General features: G+C 43.5%; 1 protein-coding gene across 1 annotated transcript in view; it reads right to left on the bottom strand.

Annotated features, from left to right (window-relative positions):
• Nup188 (nucleoporin 188) overlaps nt 1-18,385 on the bottom strand; it is a 58,205-nt gene that overhangs the window by 32,372 nt on the left and 7,448 nt on the right. The window contains exons 2-10 of the mRNA XM_021156697.1: nt 14,959-15,013; nt 11,631-11,715; nt 11,426-11,506; nt 10,519-10,563; nt 8,377-8,469; nt 8,125-8,244; nt 3,577-3,788; nt 3,040-3,154; nt 2,291-2,491 (exon numbers count right to left, since the gene is read on the bottom strand). Of these exons, the coding sequence (XP_021012356.1) occupies nt 2,291-2,491; nt 3,040-3,154; nt 3,577-3,788; nt 8,125-8,244; nt 8,377-8,469; nt 10,519-10,563; nt 11,426-11,506; nt 11,631-11,715; nt 14,959-15,013 (1,007 nt within the window). The remainder of the gene's footprint in view (nt 1-2,290; nt 2,492-3,039; nt 3,155-3,576; nt 3,789-8,124; nt 8,245-8,376; nt 8,470-10,518; nt 10,564-11,425; nt 11,507-11,630; nt 11,716-14,958; nt 15,014-18,385) is intronic.

Genomic DNA, 18,385 nt, shown 5'->3' with positions numbered 1-18,385 from the left:
GCCATCATATTTAGTCCTTAAAAAAAAAACAAACCAAAAGTAATCCCTCATTATTTTCCTAATTTAGTTATAAGATTAGAAGGAAGAACTAACCAACATTACAACACAGGAATAAAACCAAAGGAACTAATCTCAAAATGACCAAAGTTTTTGTAGATGAAAAGAAAACTAAAGCTGGACCATGATGGTGCACAACTTTAATCTCAGCACCTGGAAGCCAGGGCTACATAGAGAAACTCTGTCTCAAAACAACAAACAAACAAACAAATAAAACTACATCCAGCCAAGCGACTGGATACACACTAGACCTAATCCAAATGAGACACTCATCAACCTGTTGTACAGAGAAGTGCCTGCCTCTCAGCAGAGGATTCTGTTTTAAGACCAATTTCTCTGAAAAACTTGATGTGGGAGTGGGTTTGAGGCCAAGGTCTCCTGAACAAACATCTAGGCTCGTACTCTTGACACTGAGCTTAATTTCTAGCCCCAAAGAGTAGTTTTCAGAGCAGCTTCAGGCTGACATCAGACAAAGTTGTCGTGCTGTCCTACAAATCCCATTTGGCTTACTCATCTCGCTTTCCCAACTCCTCCTTGGCAGCAGCTGCTCTTTTGAGTGTCACACTGGTGGAACCACACACACACTATGTGGCCTCTTAAATTTACTTCCTTTACTTAGTAATATGCATCAGGATTCTCCTACCATTTTTTTCAAGGGGGGTGGAGAGGGTTTGGAGTGGGGAACTGGGAATCAATCCAGGGCTTCATGTATGCTAGGGGAATGCTGCATAACCAAGTTGTATCTACAGCTCTCTTCCATGTTTTCTCAGGGATTCATAGTGGATTTCTTTTTCTTCTTCCCCTTTCTTTTCTTCTTTTTTCCAGCCAGGATTTCTCTGTACAGCCCTGGCTGTCCTGGAACTTGCTCTGTAGTCCAGGCTGACCTTGAACTCAGAGATCTGCCTGGTTCTGTCTCCTGAGTGCTAAGATTAAAGGGGTGTGCCACCACACTGACCTGTTGATCTCTAACCAATGAGTAACATTGCACTGCCTGATGTGCCATAGTTTACTTCCAGCTCCCACAGGACATTCCAAACTCTCCATTCCGGCACCATGAAGGTGCTTAGGACAAGAGTGAGGCTACGAAGAGGAGCTATCTGGGAAGAAACTCTTCTAGGAGCACAGTCTTCTGCTCAGCAGGGAAACCAATGATTACAATGACAAACCTACCTTTTCTTCTTCTCCTCCTCCTTTTTTTTTGGGGGGAGAGGGGGGCTATGGCACAGAAGATTAATTCTCAGGCCCCATGTATGCTAGGTAAAAATCTGACCACTGAGCCTGCTCCTGGTATTTCACTTTCGTACATCAACATGAGCTAACTAAATAACCAGGCAAACTCAAGCCTCAAGCAGAGACAAGAGGAGTGTCTCACTTATTGTTACAGGTGAACAAGTTCTCAGTCAGATGTCCAAGATTCGTCCTCTAGAGCAGTGCTCTCAACCTTCCTAATGCTGCGACCCTTTAATACTCATGCTGTGGTGACCCCATCCATAAAAACTGTTTCGTTGCTATTCCAAAACTGTAATTTTCCAATGTTATGAATTGTAATGTAAATATCTGTTTTCTGACAGTGACCCCTGTGAAAGGGTCCTTCAACCCCAAAGGGGTCACAACCCAAAGGATGAGAACTGCTTGCTCTAGAACAGGAGTCAGACTTATCATCAGTTCAAACTTTACCACTTACTAAGTATTGCTGATTGGGGCAAATTACATCCTCCTGGGTCTCAGCTTTCTAAGATGTAAGATAGCTGGTACTCCCAAGACAAGTAAGATACCACTGGGGAGTGCTAAGAATGCTGCCTGACCACCCTACAAAGCCAGTGAAGACATCACAAAGCGGGAACAGTGGCACATGCCTGTGCTTTCAGGCCTTCAGAGGCTAGGGCAGGAGGATTAAGAGTTCAAGGCAGGCTAGGGCTACAGACTAAGATCTTATCGCAGTAAAGAAGAAAAACCACAATGAGTGGCTGGAGAGATGGCTCAGTGGTTAAGAGCACTGACTGTTCTTCAAGAGGTCCTGAGTTCAATTCCCAGCAACTACATGGTGGCTCATAACCATCTGTAATGAGCTCTGATGCCCTCTTCTGGTGTGCCTGACGAAAGCTACAATGTGCGCATATACATAAAATAATAATTAAAAAACAAAAACCTACAATGAACCAAGTCACCACCTCAGGTCTCACTGTTCTCTAGGGCTTGCCCTCATGCCAACTACCAACAAATAAAACCTTACATCATTTCCTCCGCTGGCAAGTGACCGAAGCAGTCGAGTCAAGTACTGAAACACATTCAGCTGGATGGCCGTGCCCCCTATCTTCCTGACCACACTGCTGGTCTCTTCTGGGCTCAGTGTGTGACGGAGGAGAGCCCAGGCTAAAAGCACAGGGGCGTGGTGCGGAATGTCCCCCAAGGTCAACATCGCTCGGTCCATGTCCTAATGAGGGGAGAAAGCACTGTGTCTATGAAAAGGAAAGGAAAGGACTGGCTTCAGCCAGGCATGGCAGCATCTCAACCAAGTCTATCACCTAGAGATCCTGGCTCTCCCACACCAGCAGTGCCTGCATCTTCACCTCGACAACCTTGCTAGGAAACCCAACCACTCTTACTGTGGTCCACATTTTTTTTTCCTGATTTTATATGATCTTAGTTTAAAACTATAAAAGACATGTTAAGACTTTAGAGCTGTTATCAGGCTGATCCTTCTTGAACGTTTTGTGACCTCTCCCTTGCTGTCTTTCAAATCATTCTAACTCAGTGTTCATCCCTTGTTTTCTTCCCCATAAAACCTACAAATGCCCATAACTCCAAAGGATTTGCCCTCAGACCATCTCTGCTAGTGTGTCTACTTCCTTTTAGCTTCAATTATCATCTCTGTACAAATAACGCTGCATTCTGCAGGCCTAATTAAATATAGAGAACTAAAACTTGTGAGCATCAGGGTAGTTGAGAGAGAGGTTATGGGAAAGGCTCTCACAAGCTCACCTGGCAGATGAGGCCATCCTGAGCAAACTGGTGCAGCTCTCGCCTGTCGTCCAAGGCGTACTTGTGCAAGGACTCGATGTCCATCCCTTCCACCAGGATGAGGGCACTGAAGTACCTGGAGCGGAGAGCCCACAGCACAGTCTCAGTCATGCTGTTCTGAGCTGGGCTCAAACTAACAGAAGCCATAGGGCTCTCCCCATCAATGGTTACTCATGAGCATTTTCACTCTCATTCCCACTGGGCCTGGCTTCTTGTTGTTGGTTTGTCTCTTTGTTTTGTAAAACAGGGTTTCTCTGTGTAGCCCTGGCTGTCTTGGAACTCACTCTGTAGACCAGGCTGGCCTCAAACCCACAGAGATCCTCCTGCCTCTGCCTCCCAATGCTGGGATTAAAGGCGTGCACCTCCATCACCCAGACACATACACCTACTTCCCTGCCCACTATACAAATGTTACATCTCCCCTCTCCATCCAGTCACAGAACCACTGCAATACCAACTCCATAGACAGTTCATAAACCAAAACCCACTCAGACTCACCCAATGCGATCTACAAAAGGATCCATGGTTTCATCCACAAGGTGTCTGTTGGTCTGCCTACTACCAAACCCTTGCTCCTTGAACATCTTGGTTAGTACCAATAGGTCACTTGGTGCCATCTCGAAGTATGCATAATAGAGGAAAATAATTTCTAACAGCATGGACTGTTCCCGGAGGCACTGAACCAACCACCGCGACACCTGACGCTCAGTCTGCACACACAGAGAGAAAATGGGAGAGAAAAACAGTTAGATTAGAAAACAAGTAAACTTCTTTCTTTTTTTTTATACACAGGGTCTCGCTGAGTAGTCCTGCAGAGCCTGGAACCAGCTATGTAGACAAGGCTGACCTCAGACTCAGGGATCCTGTATATGCCTCCCAGGTGCTAGGATACTTAGTTCCACACCACCATCAAGTGCTGCAATTAAAGAAGTATACCATGAATGACATCCATCCCCCAAAATGCTACTTTAATGGATAACATATCCATAATAAAAGTTTAAAAATACACAAATAAAGTGTAGAGTAAAAAATGCTGTCTCTTGTTATGTCTATTGCCCAGTCACCTACACTTCTTATTTTGTTGTTTTTTTTTGTTTTTGTTTTTGTAGACAGGGTTTCTCTGTATAGCCCTGGCTGTCCTTGAACTCACTTTGTATACCAGGCTGGCCTCGAACTCAGAAATCCGCCTGCCTCTGCCTCCCGAGTGCTAGGATTAAAGACGTGCGCCACCACGCCCGGCTTAGTTACGTCTTTTTAATGTTGCAAAGAATCCCCCTGCATATAAATTTGTAATTTTGGAGTCCACTTGGAAGAGCTTTGGGGTTGGGGGGGCTTACGAGAGTCTCATGGTGTCCTTGAACTCACTACTCCATCCTACCCCATCCTTTTGCTCTGTTCTCCAAGTGCTAAGATTGTAAGTGTGCACCACCTCCAGCTTATTACCAATCCTTGCTAACATAATCATATTATACCACCTACAGGACAATCTGGCAAAACAGTCAGCAAACAAAAGCAGCCAGCACACTCCATGACTGTCAAGCACATGTTATTTAAGTAAACATGAACATGGCACAGTTACCAAAACAGTCCCACGATGGGAAATAATTACAGACCATGGCACACTAGTTAGAGACCTTAGCTCTCCACGCTGTAAGACTGGAGCAGCATGTAGCAGCTGAGGGATAGTACCTTTAAAACACTACAAGAAGCTGCTGGCTGTGCCTCATGTCTGCAATCCTAGGACTCAGGGGACTAAGACGGTAGGATTCATGTGTTAAAGGGCAATCTGGGCTACTGAGTGACTTCTGATAAGCCTAGACTACAGAGAGAACCATTTCCAAAAAACCAGCCAGGCATCAATGACACACACCTAAAAACCCAGAAATCAGGAGACAGGAGGACCAAGAGTTTAAGGCTATCCTCAGCTACATATCCAGCTCAAGGTCTACTAGAGTTATAGGAAAACCATATTTCAAATAATAAAATAAACATGAAGATACTGCTCACGACTGAGTGAAATTGAACAGAATCAGCTAGGCATGACGGTATGTTTACAACCCTGGCACTCAGCAGGCTAAAGCAGTCTGACTATGAGTCTCAGGCCAGCCTAAACTACAGAGTAAGACCCTGTATCAGAAACTGACGAGACAGCCAGAGGGTAAGGGTATTTGCTGTCACATTGACTGACCTGAATTCAATCCCCAGCACTTCCAGGACGGTCAGGAAAGGAGCACCCCTGCGACATTTCCCTGACCTATGTATGCACGCTGTAGAACCTGTATGGAACCATTATACACACACCACATCCACTTCCACAGACTAACACACCTTGGTCTTTTAAAAAGAAAAATAGATAACGTCTGAAAATTAAACACTAGCACTCATTCTTTGTGGGGCGGGGTTAGTGGCAGAACAGGCATTGAACCTAGGGCCTCGTGCTTTCAAGGTAAGAACTCTACCACTGAGCCAAAGCCCTAGCTACATGTCTCTTCTAAATCCTACACTTACTAACTTCCTTTTTCTTCTTCTTCTTTCTTTTCTTTTTTTTTTTTTTTTTTGGTTTTTCGAGACAGGGTTTCTTTGTGCAGCCCTGGCTGTCCTGGAACTCACTCTGTAGACCAGGCTGGCCTCGAACTCAGAAATCTGCCTGCCTCTGCCTCTCATGTGCTGGGATTAAAGGAATGTGCCACCACCGCTTGGCTCTTGGTTCACTTTTATATGGTGTTTGGAATCATTCATTTCAAAACAGACAGATTAAAACAGAGAAGTTTTTTGGTTTGTTTTTGTTTTTTCCTGGGAACACACGAGAGTTTGGAGTTACAGCTGGCAAACCAGATCACCCTTCAGTGCTGCATCTCTACAGTCAAGAATGTGGTATGGAGGGGCGGCAGCATCGGTGTCGGCTGAGACAGCAATGCCTTTAGCCCCAGTACTTGAAGAGGCAGGTAGATCTCTGTGAGCTCGAGGCCAGCCTCATCTACAGACCTAATTCCAGGGCAGCACAGAGAAACCTTCTCTCAAAAAACAAACAAACCAAAACCCAAACAAACAAACAAACAAAGTGATAAGGAACTGGGCATGGAGATGCACACCATTAATCCCAGGACATGGGAGGCAGAGGTAGAACCTCTGAGGTGAGGCCAGCCTGGCCTACATAGTTAGTTCCAGGACAGCCAGGGCTACATAGAGAGACTCTGTGTCAAGAGGAAAAGACTGTAGTGGTATGTCTTCCCTTCAGTTACGGCTTGCTGCAGTACCTTCAATTCTATGCACTTGAACTTTAGGTTTCATTAAGCTTCTTTTTCGAGATCCTGTTTTCATTACCATTTTATGTTTTACTGTAAATTTTCTAAGGAGACAGTAAAATTCTATGCATTGCACTGTAAATGGGTCTGTTTCTTACATTTTTATTTATGCATATGTGTCTTTATATATATTCCACATATGTGTACGTTGTGATTCCTTGGACCTGGAATTACAGGTGGCTGTGAGCCACCTGACTTGGTGCTCGGAACAGAACCCAGGCCCTCTAGAAGACACAAGAAGTACTTCTTCCTGCAGAACACTCTCTTCAACTTCCCACGGACCTGTTTTCATCATCCTGGGGGACAGTATTGGGAAACATAGGGGTGGGCCCTCAGGTCTCTGCTAGCCAAGTGCTCTACCACTGAAGCAGGATCTTGTTAAGCTCTTCAGGTTGGCCTTAAACTCAATCTCTAGCCCAGCCTGGCCCCTGAACTAACAATCATCCTGCTGCCTCCTAAGTTGTTGCGGTGATCGTTTGTACATCGTGGGAAGGCTGTCTTTGTAGTATCCAATTGTTAATTTTGTAACAGCAGAGAGAAGAAGACTGGCTGGAGCTTGGGACTGTTACTCTTATGGTCTGTTACCTTCCTCAGTATTTTATAAATATACACCTTCCTAACTCATGGAGTGGCTTAATAAAGATCTAATGGTCAATAGTTGTGCGGCTATGGTAGGAGGGACTTCTGGTCTGAGAGAGGCTCTCTGGGAGAAGATCCAGGAGCTGCACATGGAGAGAGGGTGTGGGTAATGGGCCAGTGACTGGACCTGGACAAGGATAGATGAGCTAATTGGGTAATGGTCTAAGCTAAGGACTAGGGTATAATAAAATTAATAAGTCTCTGTAATTATTCAGAGACTGGCAGGTCCAAGAAACTCTAGCTATACTAAATAACTTGGGCTTCAGACCTGTAACATTAAGCCAGGCTTGGGTACTTTTCTTATCGCATATATTTTAAATTGGTAACACTTGTTTATGTTGAAGTTTCTGTTTGTTTTGCTGCTCAACCATATTAGGAAAGTTTGCTACCATTGAATAGCACTCTCATGCAGACAATGTTTTAATGTTAATGTATTATTTATTATTTTCACATAAGAAAGTATCCTGGTGTGGTGGTGTTGCCTATAATCCCAGCTCTCAGGAGGTGGGAACAGAAAGATTAGGCACTAAGACTAGTCTTGGCTATGTAGGGAGTTTGCGGCTACCCTGTATAAAGTTCTGTCTGCAAACATAAGCAAGAAGTGATACTATGATCTATCCAGCAGTTAGTTGAGCATTTAGAATGAAAGGAGCAGTCCAGTATCACACATGGTAGGAAAAGATCAGAGAAATGAACTGGATATACATGGCCAAGGCAGGAGGATGCCATGAGGCAGGCAGGCAGCCTGCATGGGACAGAGAGTGAGACCCTATGCTCCCTCAGGCTACCCCAGGACTTCCCCCCAAAAAAAGAAAAGATGAATTGTGGGTTTAGAATTCCATCAACTGCTAAGAGAATATTTTAGGAAACGAAATAAAAACCAAAGAGGGTTGGGTGGGTTTTAACACTATAGTTCTAACACAAATGAAGAAAGAAAAAAAAGATAATATGAACCAAGGAAAGGCTCAGAATAAGAGACTATTAATCAAAGTTTTGTTCTGACCCATTCCTACACATATGCTCAGGTATGTAACTCCACCAGGGCTCCCTGAACAAGGCATCTTACTCTGTGGAGCAAGAGCTAAGCACACGCACTACATACCATGAGGTTGCCATGCGTCTCCCAGGTCGGTGCTTCTGTTCTATACAGCTCCTCAAACTGCTGCCGGTACTTTAAAACTAGTTCCTTCTCCAGTTTGTCAACACAGTCAGCATATTCAGCCTTAAAAATCAGAACATAGTAACTTAAAAAAAGAATGTGTAGAATAAAATGTAAACATTCAGGTGAACATGAGTGACATGAAATTTCAATCTGAAGGACATGGGATGGAGAACAAAGAAAACCAAGGCTTACCCTGTAAGGATGGCGTTCATCTTGGAAATATGTCAGAAGGTGTAAGACACAACGAAGAATGCAGGTTCTTTCTTCATAATAATAATCTGCAATCTAGCGGGAATACACACAATTCCAAAATCACTCACTCACTCTTGAAAAAAGAAAAGTCACCTTTACAACTGCCTCTAATCAGATCCTTCAAAACTGTGCCTGGCAGGCAGCAAAGACGGCCCAGTGGGTAAAGGTCGGCACAGCTGGCACCCTGGTTCAAGCTCTAGGACCCACATGGGGGAAGGAGAGAGCCAACTCCACAAGCTGTTCTCTGACCTCTGGAGGTATACACAAGAAACAAGTAGTCTAAAATTCACTTCATTTTATTTTTGTTTGTGTATACCACATGTGTGCAGGTGCCTACCAAGGCCAGAAGAAGAAGGGCAAGGAGTGATGTGGAGGCAGAGGTAAGGCATCCTGAGCTGCCACGGGTGCTAGGAACCCAGCGACGGCCCCTGGAAGAGAAGCAAGCACTCTGAACCATGGAGCCACCCCCAGGCCCAAATAACAGCGTTAGACACGAGCAGAAAGATCTAGCACGTATCAGCAAGCACAGAAACGCAAACACAACGAACCAAGAACCTCCACAATCATACGCCAAGGAAGATAAAGGAATTGTTACTTAAGAATCTAAACACATTTCCAAAAACCAATTTTTTTCTCTAGTGGATTGCTATGATGTTGCTTGTACTCAAATGCTAAATGCTGGCCCCCAAGAACTGTTTGCCCCCACCAGAGAGATTATCACGAACACCAAGTGATGCTATGTAACCTTGCTCCCCAAGTTAATTGATCAAAAATAGAGCAAAGCCTGAAATTGGGCAACAGGCACAAGTTTCATTTACTTGGCTGGGGTAGCTGGTAGAGGCAGGAGAGAAGAAAGAAGGACACAGAGACTGGAGGAGGCCACCATGAGAGAAGATGGACCCTGAGCACGCAGCCATGAAAGCCAGCAAGGAACAAGGGACATTATGGCTGGGAAATGAGTTAGAACAGCTCCAAACCTGCCCATTCTAGACTTACGGCTAAATAAGATACCTGGACTATGTGTCTTTTATGTGGGCAAGCAAAAATTTCTAATTCCTTCTACAATTTTCTAGAAGGAGTTCTCAAAGGGTCCAAATAATACAGAAGATAAAAACTGGCAGGTCAAATACATAAAACAAACGTACAGCTACCAGGACTACATACATGTTCAACCATGTTGCAAGCAACGTACTTAATCTGCACTGAGTGTCAACAGGAAATATTCCAGAATATTTCAAATATTCAAATTCCCCTAGGACAGCCCTGAAGGCTGCAGGACAGACAATGCATATAGGGATACAAACCAATGCTGCTGAATTTAACCTAAAAAGACTGAGAAGGGGGCTCAGTGGGTGATACGCTCAACATCCTTGAAGCACTGAGATTTCCCTCCACTGAAAATGTCAAGTTAACCGAGCCTAGAAGAGCAGTCCTTCCTAAAGCAGCAGAAGGCACTCTGGGAGAAATTCCTCAGCTGGATCATGGGCTTAAGAAGCCTCAACTAGCCAGGCGTGGTGGCACACGCCTTTAATCCCAGCACTCGGAGGCAGAGGCAGGCGGATTTCTGAGTTTGAGGCCAGCCTGGTCTACAAAGTGAGTTCCAAGACAGCCAGGGCTACACAGAGAAACCCTGTCTTGAAAACCAAACCAAACCAAAACAAACAAACAAAAAAAGCCTCAACTAAGACCTAAAAACTGAAGCAAGGTGAGGATGTGTCTCACATGCCTTTATTACCCAGTACTGAGGAGCAGAGGGAGGTGGATCTATATAGTGAGGCAGTCTAAAAAGTGAGTTCCAACAAGCTGGAGAGATGGCTCAGATGTTAAAAGCACTGACTACTCTTCCAGAGGTCCTGAGTTCAATTCCCGGCAACCACATGGTGGCTCATAGTGAGTTCCAGGCTATTCAGGGATACACAGTAAGAGACTGGCTCAAAAGGAGAGGAGGGGAGGGGAGGGCAGAGGAGGAGAGGGGAGGGGAGCGGGACGGGATGGGCAGGATGAGACAGGAAGGCCCAGGAAAACAGTCAAGAAGCTGCCTCACAAGTGTCCACCAAGAATGAGTCAGCAATCAGTACTTACCTTCAGGGTTAAGGCCTGGCTCTGCCTCTCATCTTGCAGGACTGTCTGAAGGAAAACAGGGCAGTCAAGAAGCTGTCTTACAAGGAGACTTCGTGACTGCCCTTCTAGTTTGTTTCTGTAAACATTTCTACCTTATGTTTAAGCCAAGTCTCAAATCCTTCCCTCTGCTCTGCTCTGTCTCTCTATACAAAAGACTGAAGCCCAGCAGGCTGGATGTTCTCTCAGATCTCTCACTTGCATGTGATTCTTTGATATTTCAACCCCTGCACGGAGGAAGACAGGTGTCTTCTTAAACACACATAGGGTGGAGGAGCTAGAGAAAGTACCCAAGGAGCTGAAGGGTCTACAACCCTATAGGTGGAACAATAATATTAACTGACCAGTACCCCCAGAGCTGGTGTCTCTAGCTGCATATNTAGTAGAAGATGGCCTAGTTGGCCATCATTGGAAAGAGAGGCCCCTTGGCATTGCAAACTTTATATGCCCCAGTACAGGGGAACGCCAGGGACAAGAAGTGGGAATGGGTGGGTAGGGGAGCAGTGTTGGGGAAGGATACAGGGGGAAATTTCAGGATAGCATTTGAAATGTAAATGAAGCAAATACCTAATAAAAAAATTGAAAAAAATTGGGGAAAAAAGAAGGGATATCTCTTTCCAGCCTTTAAAAGTATTGACTAGCCAGGCATGGTGATGCACCGTTTTAATCCCAGCACTTGGAAGACAGAGGTAGGTGCATCTCTGAAAGGCAGTTCCTGGACAACCAGGGCTACACAGAGAAACCCTGTCTAAAAAACCCAAATAAATAAGTCTTTCTTTATACATGTCTATCTTTATTTTCTTCTATAAAGGGCAAGGGCCCAAACTCTACAAGGAAGAAAGGTCAATGGGAGCTGGGCAGAGCCACAAACCTTTAGTGAGTCCCGAGTACCCCTGTAATCCTCCTGAAGGTAACACTGCAGTAACTGCACACTCTGCTCTTCATCAAGACCCTAAAGCAAGAAGCAGGAAGTGAGCAACAGCCACTGAAGCTTAGAACGTGTACTAACGTCATTACCGATGGAGCCACCGGCATCCACAGAAGCATACACTGACCCTGGGCTAATTTTTACTCACCAAGAACTTGCTGACTCTTAAGCCCAGCTCCTTCAGAGGTGACGCTACGTCTTTATTAGCTTTCACTCTTTCAGCTGAACTTGGACTATGAGAAAAACGCTCAGTTATTTCCTCATTCACAATGACCCCCAAGGGTATAAAATTAAAAAACACTCAATGGCACTGGCCTTCCTTTTTCCTTTAGTGTCTGTAAAACGCATACTCACATCTATAAACTTTGTAACACAGAACTGACTCTGCATATGTAACAAAACCAAGCATGTGCCTTATAAACTACATATAATACTGTTATTTGTAGATCTCTTTTGCTATGTTAAATTATTTAAACATGTTGGAGAGCAGTATATGTGGGGCCAGAGGTCCATGTCAGAAGTCCTTGTCCTCCAACTCCTCAGTAGAGTGACCAAGGGTACCATCACACTCGTTCTATGGGTCTAGCACATAGACGCTGAAAGGATAAAAGCCCAGACCTCAAGTCCATAATGAGAAGGACATCAGACAAGTCCAAGTGAAGGACACTGTATAAAATACTAGGCCACTCTACTCAGAACTGCTCAAAGTCATGAAAGCAAGGAAAAAAACTGAGACGCGGTAACAGTTGAGCACAGTCACAGTAGAGTCCAGACAGGGACACATGACAACTAAATGCAACACGTGGCCCTGGAGGGGAGTACAACACCAGAGAGGACACTCAGGCCTAGGGATGCTAGGGATGGAGGTCAGCTGGCAGAGCGCCTGTGAGAGGCTCTTCAGTTCACCCAGAGTTTGAAAAGACAAAAAAGTTAAATGACAGTAAAGTCTAGAGTCTAGAGTTTAATTTCAGTTATTAAAAAAAAAAAAAAAAAAAGGTTTAGCTGGGTGTGGAGGTGTGGAGGCATCAAGGCAAAGAGCCATAACCTTCACTGCCAGCACTTGAGAGACAGATGCTGGCAGGGCTTTTTAAGTTCCAGGCTAATCTAATCTACATAGTAACTTATAGTACAGACAGTCTCAAAACACAAACAAAAATTTTACTAGACTTCAAATGCCATGTTATTGTATAAAATCATTTCTTTCTCTAAACTCCCCTTTATGTATATGAGTGTTTGGCGTGCACGTGTGTCTGTTGCCTCCAAAGGCCAGAAGAGGGCATCAGAGCCCCTGGAACTGGGGACTTGAACTTGCCTGTATTCTTTGGGTGACTGCATTATTTTCTCCAGCACACATTGAAGAATACAAGCCACACAAAAGGCCACTTTCCAGGCAGAGGTGGCCCACGATTTTACTCCCAGAGCTCAGGAGGCAGAGGTAGGCAGAGCTCTGAGTTTGAGGCCAGCCTGGTCTACAGAGTGAGTTCCAGGACAGCCAGGGCTACACAGAGAAGCTATCTCAACATCCCCTTACCAAAGATTAAATGATGCAGGATAATGGGGTGAGAGGGAGGACTGAGAGGGAGGAGGGGGACTGCAGTCAGGGCATAGTATATGAGGGAAAAATAAATAAAAATCATTTAAAAAAATGTGTAATGAATATACATGTTACTTTGTGTGTGTGTGTGTGTGTGTGTGTGTGGTGCTAGAGTTTGAACTGAGAGCCTTGGGTATGCCAGCATTCTACCACTGAGTAGTATTTCCAGCCTCCCGCTGACTTTCTTACCATACAAATTCCCCATCTAGCTAATTTATGAAAAATGCTTGGAAGGGCAGGAGAGACGGCTCAGAGGTTAAGGGCACTGACTGCTTTTCCAGAGGTCCTGAGTTCAAATCCCAGCAACCACAAGGTGGCTCACAACCACCCGTAATGAGATCTGACGCCCTCTTCTGGCACATCTGAAGACAGCTACAGTGTACTTATGTAAAATAATAAATAAATCTTTTTTTTTTTTTTTTTTTTTTGGTTTTTTGAGACAGGGTTTCTCTGTATAGCCCTGGCTGTCCTGGAACTCACTTTGTAGACCAGGCTGGCCTCGAACTCAGAAATCCACCTGCCTCTGCCTCCCAAGTGCTGGGATTAAAGGCGTGCGCCACCACTGCCCGGCAGGAAATATATATTTTTGCATTATAATTCATAACAGTAGCAAGCAAAAATAATGTTATGGTTGGGGGTCACCACAACATGAGGAACTGTATTACAGGGTCACAGCAAGAGGAAGGTTGAGAAGCACTGGTTTACAGCATTCTGAATATAGAATTTTGTAATTTTTTTTGATTAATGCTGTAGTACCATTTATGGAAATATTTATAAAGTGGTTTTCCAATAATTACATTATTTTACTAAATAGCAGATCACGACTGTCATTCTTTTAAAATGCTAGATGCAACTCCAGAAGGTGGTTTTTTGTTGGTTGGTTGGTTGGTTGGTTGGTTGGTTGGTTTGGTTGGTTGGTTGGGTTGGTTGAGTTGTTTGGTTGGTTTGGTTTTTGGTTGGTTGGTTAGTTTGGTTGGTTGGTTGGTTTGGTTGGTTGGGTTGGTTGGTTGGTTGGTTGGTTTTAATTCAATCACTTCGTTGGGCTGGAAAGATGGCTTAGCAGTTTAACAGCACTGCTGCTCTTCCAGAGAACCCAGGTCCAATCCCCAGCACCCACATGGTGACTCACAACTGTCTGTAACTCCAATTCCAGGGAATCCAACACCCTCATACAGATATACACACAGGCAAAACCCCATGTGCATAAAAACAAGTCATTATTAAATAAAATATAAAATCACTTTATTGTAATGGACTAGATTAAGGCAGCCACTCAAGACACTGGAGAGACTAAAGCACTTGCAGAAGATAAAGTTCAGTTCCTACTACCTACATGGCAGCCAGCAACTGTCTGTGACTGCAGTCCAGGCTATCAAATGCCCTCTTCTGGCCTCCTTGACATCAGACATGAATGTGGTATATATACATACATGAAGCAGAACACTCACATACATAAAATAAAAATCGATAAACAAACATTTGCCCTGTCGTTATTATGTGGTCTTTGTTTTCTTGAGATAGTATTACTAAGCAGTCTAAGCTGGTCTAAGCTGGTCTAAGCTGGTCTAAGCCTGAGGTCTTACTCCAGCCTCTGGGTACTGGGATTACAGTGTGGACTGTGCCCTGATGTGTAGGAGAACACTCAGAGTCCTTCTCTAAGGATCCATTCTAGAAGTAGCATTATCAGATGAGGGCATATCTATGGCCCAGTATAGGGGAATGCCTGGGCTGGGAAGTGGGGGTGGGCTGGGGAGCAGGAGTTGGGGGGAGAGGATAGAGGATTTTCAGAGGGGAAACTAGGAAAGGGATAACATTTGAAATGTAAATAAAAAAATAATCTAAAAAAAAAAAAAAAAACTGGGTCTATAACCCTGTAACTCACCAATTCTCTAAGAGCTGACCTCCCAAGTAGAATTGTCCAGAGTTCCCTACTGCTCCTGAAAAAAGAAAACACAGACATAATTTTGCTCTTCTAATTAAAAAAAAAAAAAAAAAAACAAGTTAAAGAAATTTGGTATTCAAATTAAACATAAAATGGAAGAACATAGGATTTTTAAATATCTTCTTATTTCTATTATTAGTAGACTTTTTGATACCATACCAAATACCATACCAGGTCTTATACCATAGCCCAAGGGAAATGAAATTTATTACTTAGTACATCCTGTTCTTAAACTTAAGGCAATCCTCCTGTCTCAGCTTTCTAAGTGCTAGGAATGAATCATTGTACTTGGTCTAAAAGTAAGATATTAGCTTAAGCCACACAGTATATAAAAAAACAAAGACAGCTGACCCCATAGAATTCAGCGCTATAGGAGAATATCACCTCTTAAAACTGTGCTTGCTGCTAAGGATTGTCAATACCAGGAACCCATACAGTGGAAGAAGAGGAACTCCACAAGTTGTTCATACATACATACATACATACATGCATGCATGCATACATACATACATACATACATACATGCATACATGCATGCATACAAAATAAATACTTGTAATCTAAAAGGTTTTTACAGAGGCGTAAATGTACCTCCGTTGGTAAAGTACTCACCTGGCATGCACAAGGCATGTACAAGGCCTCAGGTTTGATCCTAGCACTATAGAAACATGTGGGAACCACCAACAGAATGGGACTTCAGATCGCAGAACCAATGTAAAAGCCATGTGTGTGTGTGTGTGCGTGTGTGCGTGTGTGTGTGTGTGTGTGTGTGTGAGAGAGAGAGAGAGACAGAGAGAGACCTATAACCCCAGCATTCAGATGAGAGGAACAAGAAAGGATCCCTGGAACAAGCTGGCTAGCTAGACATGCATTACTGGTGTGTCTAGATTTATCTCAGATTCTATATCAATGAATAAAGTGGAGCACAATCAAAGAAGGTCCTATCAGTCTAAGGCCTCCATATAAGCCTGTGTCTACACATGCCAACATGCATTCAATGCACAGATCCACACCACAGGCAAAATCCAAAGAAAAAAAATAAACTGAAAACTATTTTCCCATTAATACTAAAACACAGGGGCTGGAGAGATGGCTCAGTGGTGAAGAGCACTGACTGTTCTTCCAGAGGATTTCAATTCTCAGCAACCACCTGGTGGCTCAAAACCATCGGTATTGGGATCCAATGCCCTTTTCTGGTGTGTCTGAAGACAGCTACAATGTACTCATAATAAATAAAATAAAAAAATCTTTTTAAAAAAGCCTAAAACACAAGGGCCAGCAAGATGGCTCAGTGGGTGAAGTTACACCAAGCCTCACAACCCGAGTTTAATTCCTGGGACCCACATGGAAGTAGAGACCAACTCCTTCAAATTACCCTCTGAGCTCCACACCTGACTATGGCATACATACCTCAATTCCTGTGTACAATACACAAACAAAATGTAATGTTAAAAGAGAGAGAAGGGGAAAAAAAAAGACTAAAACACAAAATGTTAGAGCCATGTACACCAGAGCTGTCATCAGGAATTTCCCATCAGAGACATAAACACACCTAAAAATTATGTCTTTGCTAACAGTTAATGCATCTACAAAAACAACTTTGATTCTATTAAATCCATAGCTACCAACTCCCACACCACTGCACTGGACTATATATAATCTTTTTCTGATAACAGGATAACATTCACAGTCCAAAAATAATTGAGAGATTAGAGCCAGTTATTGGAACAAAATTTTCTCTCTATGCTGATAATAAAGCAGCCTCAGATAATGACACAGAGGCAAGGACACTAAAGAGATTCAGTGTCCTGAAAGTCATCACACAGGCTGTCAAGGCATGCTTCCCGTTGCCTTACTTATTTGACACGCTTGGATTTAGCAAATGTAAACATGAAGGCCTTATCTAAAATGGTAATTGCTGTGTGTCTAGAACGCATGAGGCTGTGGGTTTAGTGTTTGTTTGAAAATTCTAATGCTCTGTTGCAGGAACTGTTGCTCAGTTGACAGGGTGCTTGCCCAACAAGCACAAGCCCTTGGTTCCATCTCTAGCACTACAAAAATCAGCCAGATGACACTACCCCTGTGATCCTAGTGCTGGAAGGGGGAGGCAGGATGGGGAGTTCCAGGTCATCCTCAGCTACATAACAAGTTCAAGGACCATGTAATAGAAAACAAGTGGGGCTGTAGAGATGACTGCCCAATTAAGTGTGCTTGCTGCTCTTCCTGAGGGCCTACACTGGTCCCATAACCCATGTCAAGCAGCTCACAGCTGCCTGCAACTCTAGCTTCAGGAGCTACCTGGCTTCTGAAGACACCCACCATGCTGGCATACACAGGCACACACATACACATAAAAATTTTAAATTTTTAAATAAATTTTAAAAATTAAATTTTGGGGCTGTAGAGATGGCTCAGTGGTTAAGAGCATTGACTGCTCTTCCAGAGGTCCTGAGTTCAATTCCCAGCAACCACATGGTGGCTCACAGCCATCTGTAATGGGATCTGATGCCCTCTTCTGGTGTGTCTGAAGACAACTACAGTATATTCACATATATAAACTAAGTAATTCTTTAAAAAATAAAATATGGGCCGGGCGTGGTGCCACACGCCTTTAATCCCAGCACTTGGGAGGCAGAGGCAGGCGGATTTCTGAGTTCGAGGNCAGCCTGGNCTACAAAGNGANANCCNGNNNCNAAAAANCNAAAAAAAAAAAAAAATATATAATTCTCAGGCTAGGCATAAAAGCAAATGCTTATAATCTCAATACTCAGCAAGCTGTGGCAAGTTCAAATTCAAGGCTGGCCTGGCTACAAAGTGAGACCTTACCAAAGAGAGAGAAGAAAATATCACTTTGCTCGGCATATAGAGAAATATAAAAACATGTTGTACATTCTAAGTATATACAATTTTCGATATTTATTCCTTAAGTAAAACTAAATAGAAAATTAAAAACAAACATGAAAAGAAAAAAACAGATGACACTTTCAACTATAAAAAAACCACACTATGATCATTTTGTTAGGTATCAAAAATGATGTTCTGGCTGGGCATGCACACCTGTGATCCCAGCACATGGGAGGGAGAGGCAGGGGAGTCAGAGCTGGTCTCAAAAAGGAGTGTTTAATAAAACTTTCTTTCTTCTTTACTTTTCCAAACAAATCGATGTTGCATTCTTTTTTTCTTCTTGGGTTTGTATGTATATATGTGTGTTTGTGACATTTATTTTTCTCTTTAGTGACATGTATTGGGTTTTGCCTTCATATAAATCTATGCACGACTTGACTTGTAACCCAAGGAAGCCTGAAGCAAGTGTTAGATCCCCTAGAAATCTAGTTACAAAAGTTACGAGCAAGGCTGGAAAGATTTT

The sequence above is a fragment of the Mus caroli genome, chromosome 2, assembly GCF_900094665.2.
Source record: "Mus caroli chromosome 2, CAROLI_EIJ_v1.1, whole genome shotgun sequence".
Lineage (NCBI taxonomy): Eukaryota > Metazoa > Chordata > Mammalia > Rodentia > Muridae > Mus > Mus caroli.
This window is presented reverse-complemented; position numbering and strand designations above follow the sequence as displayed.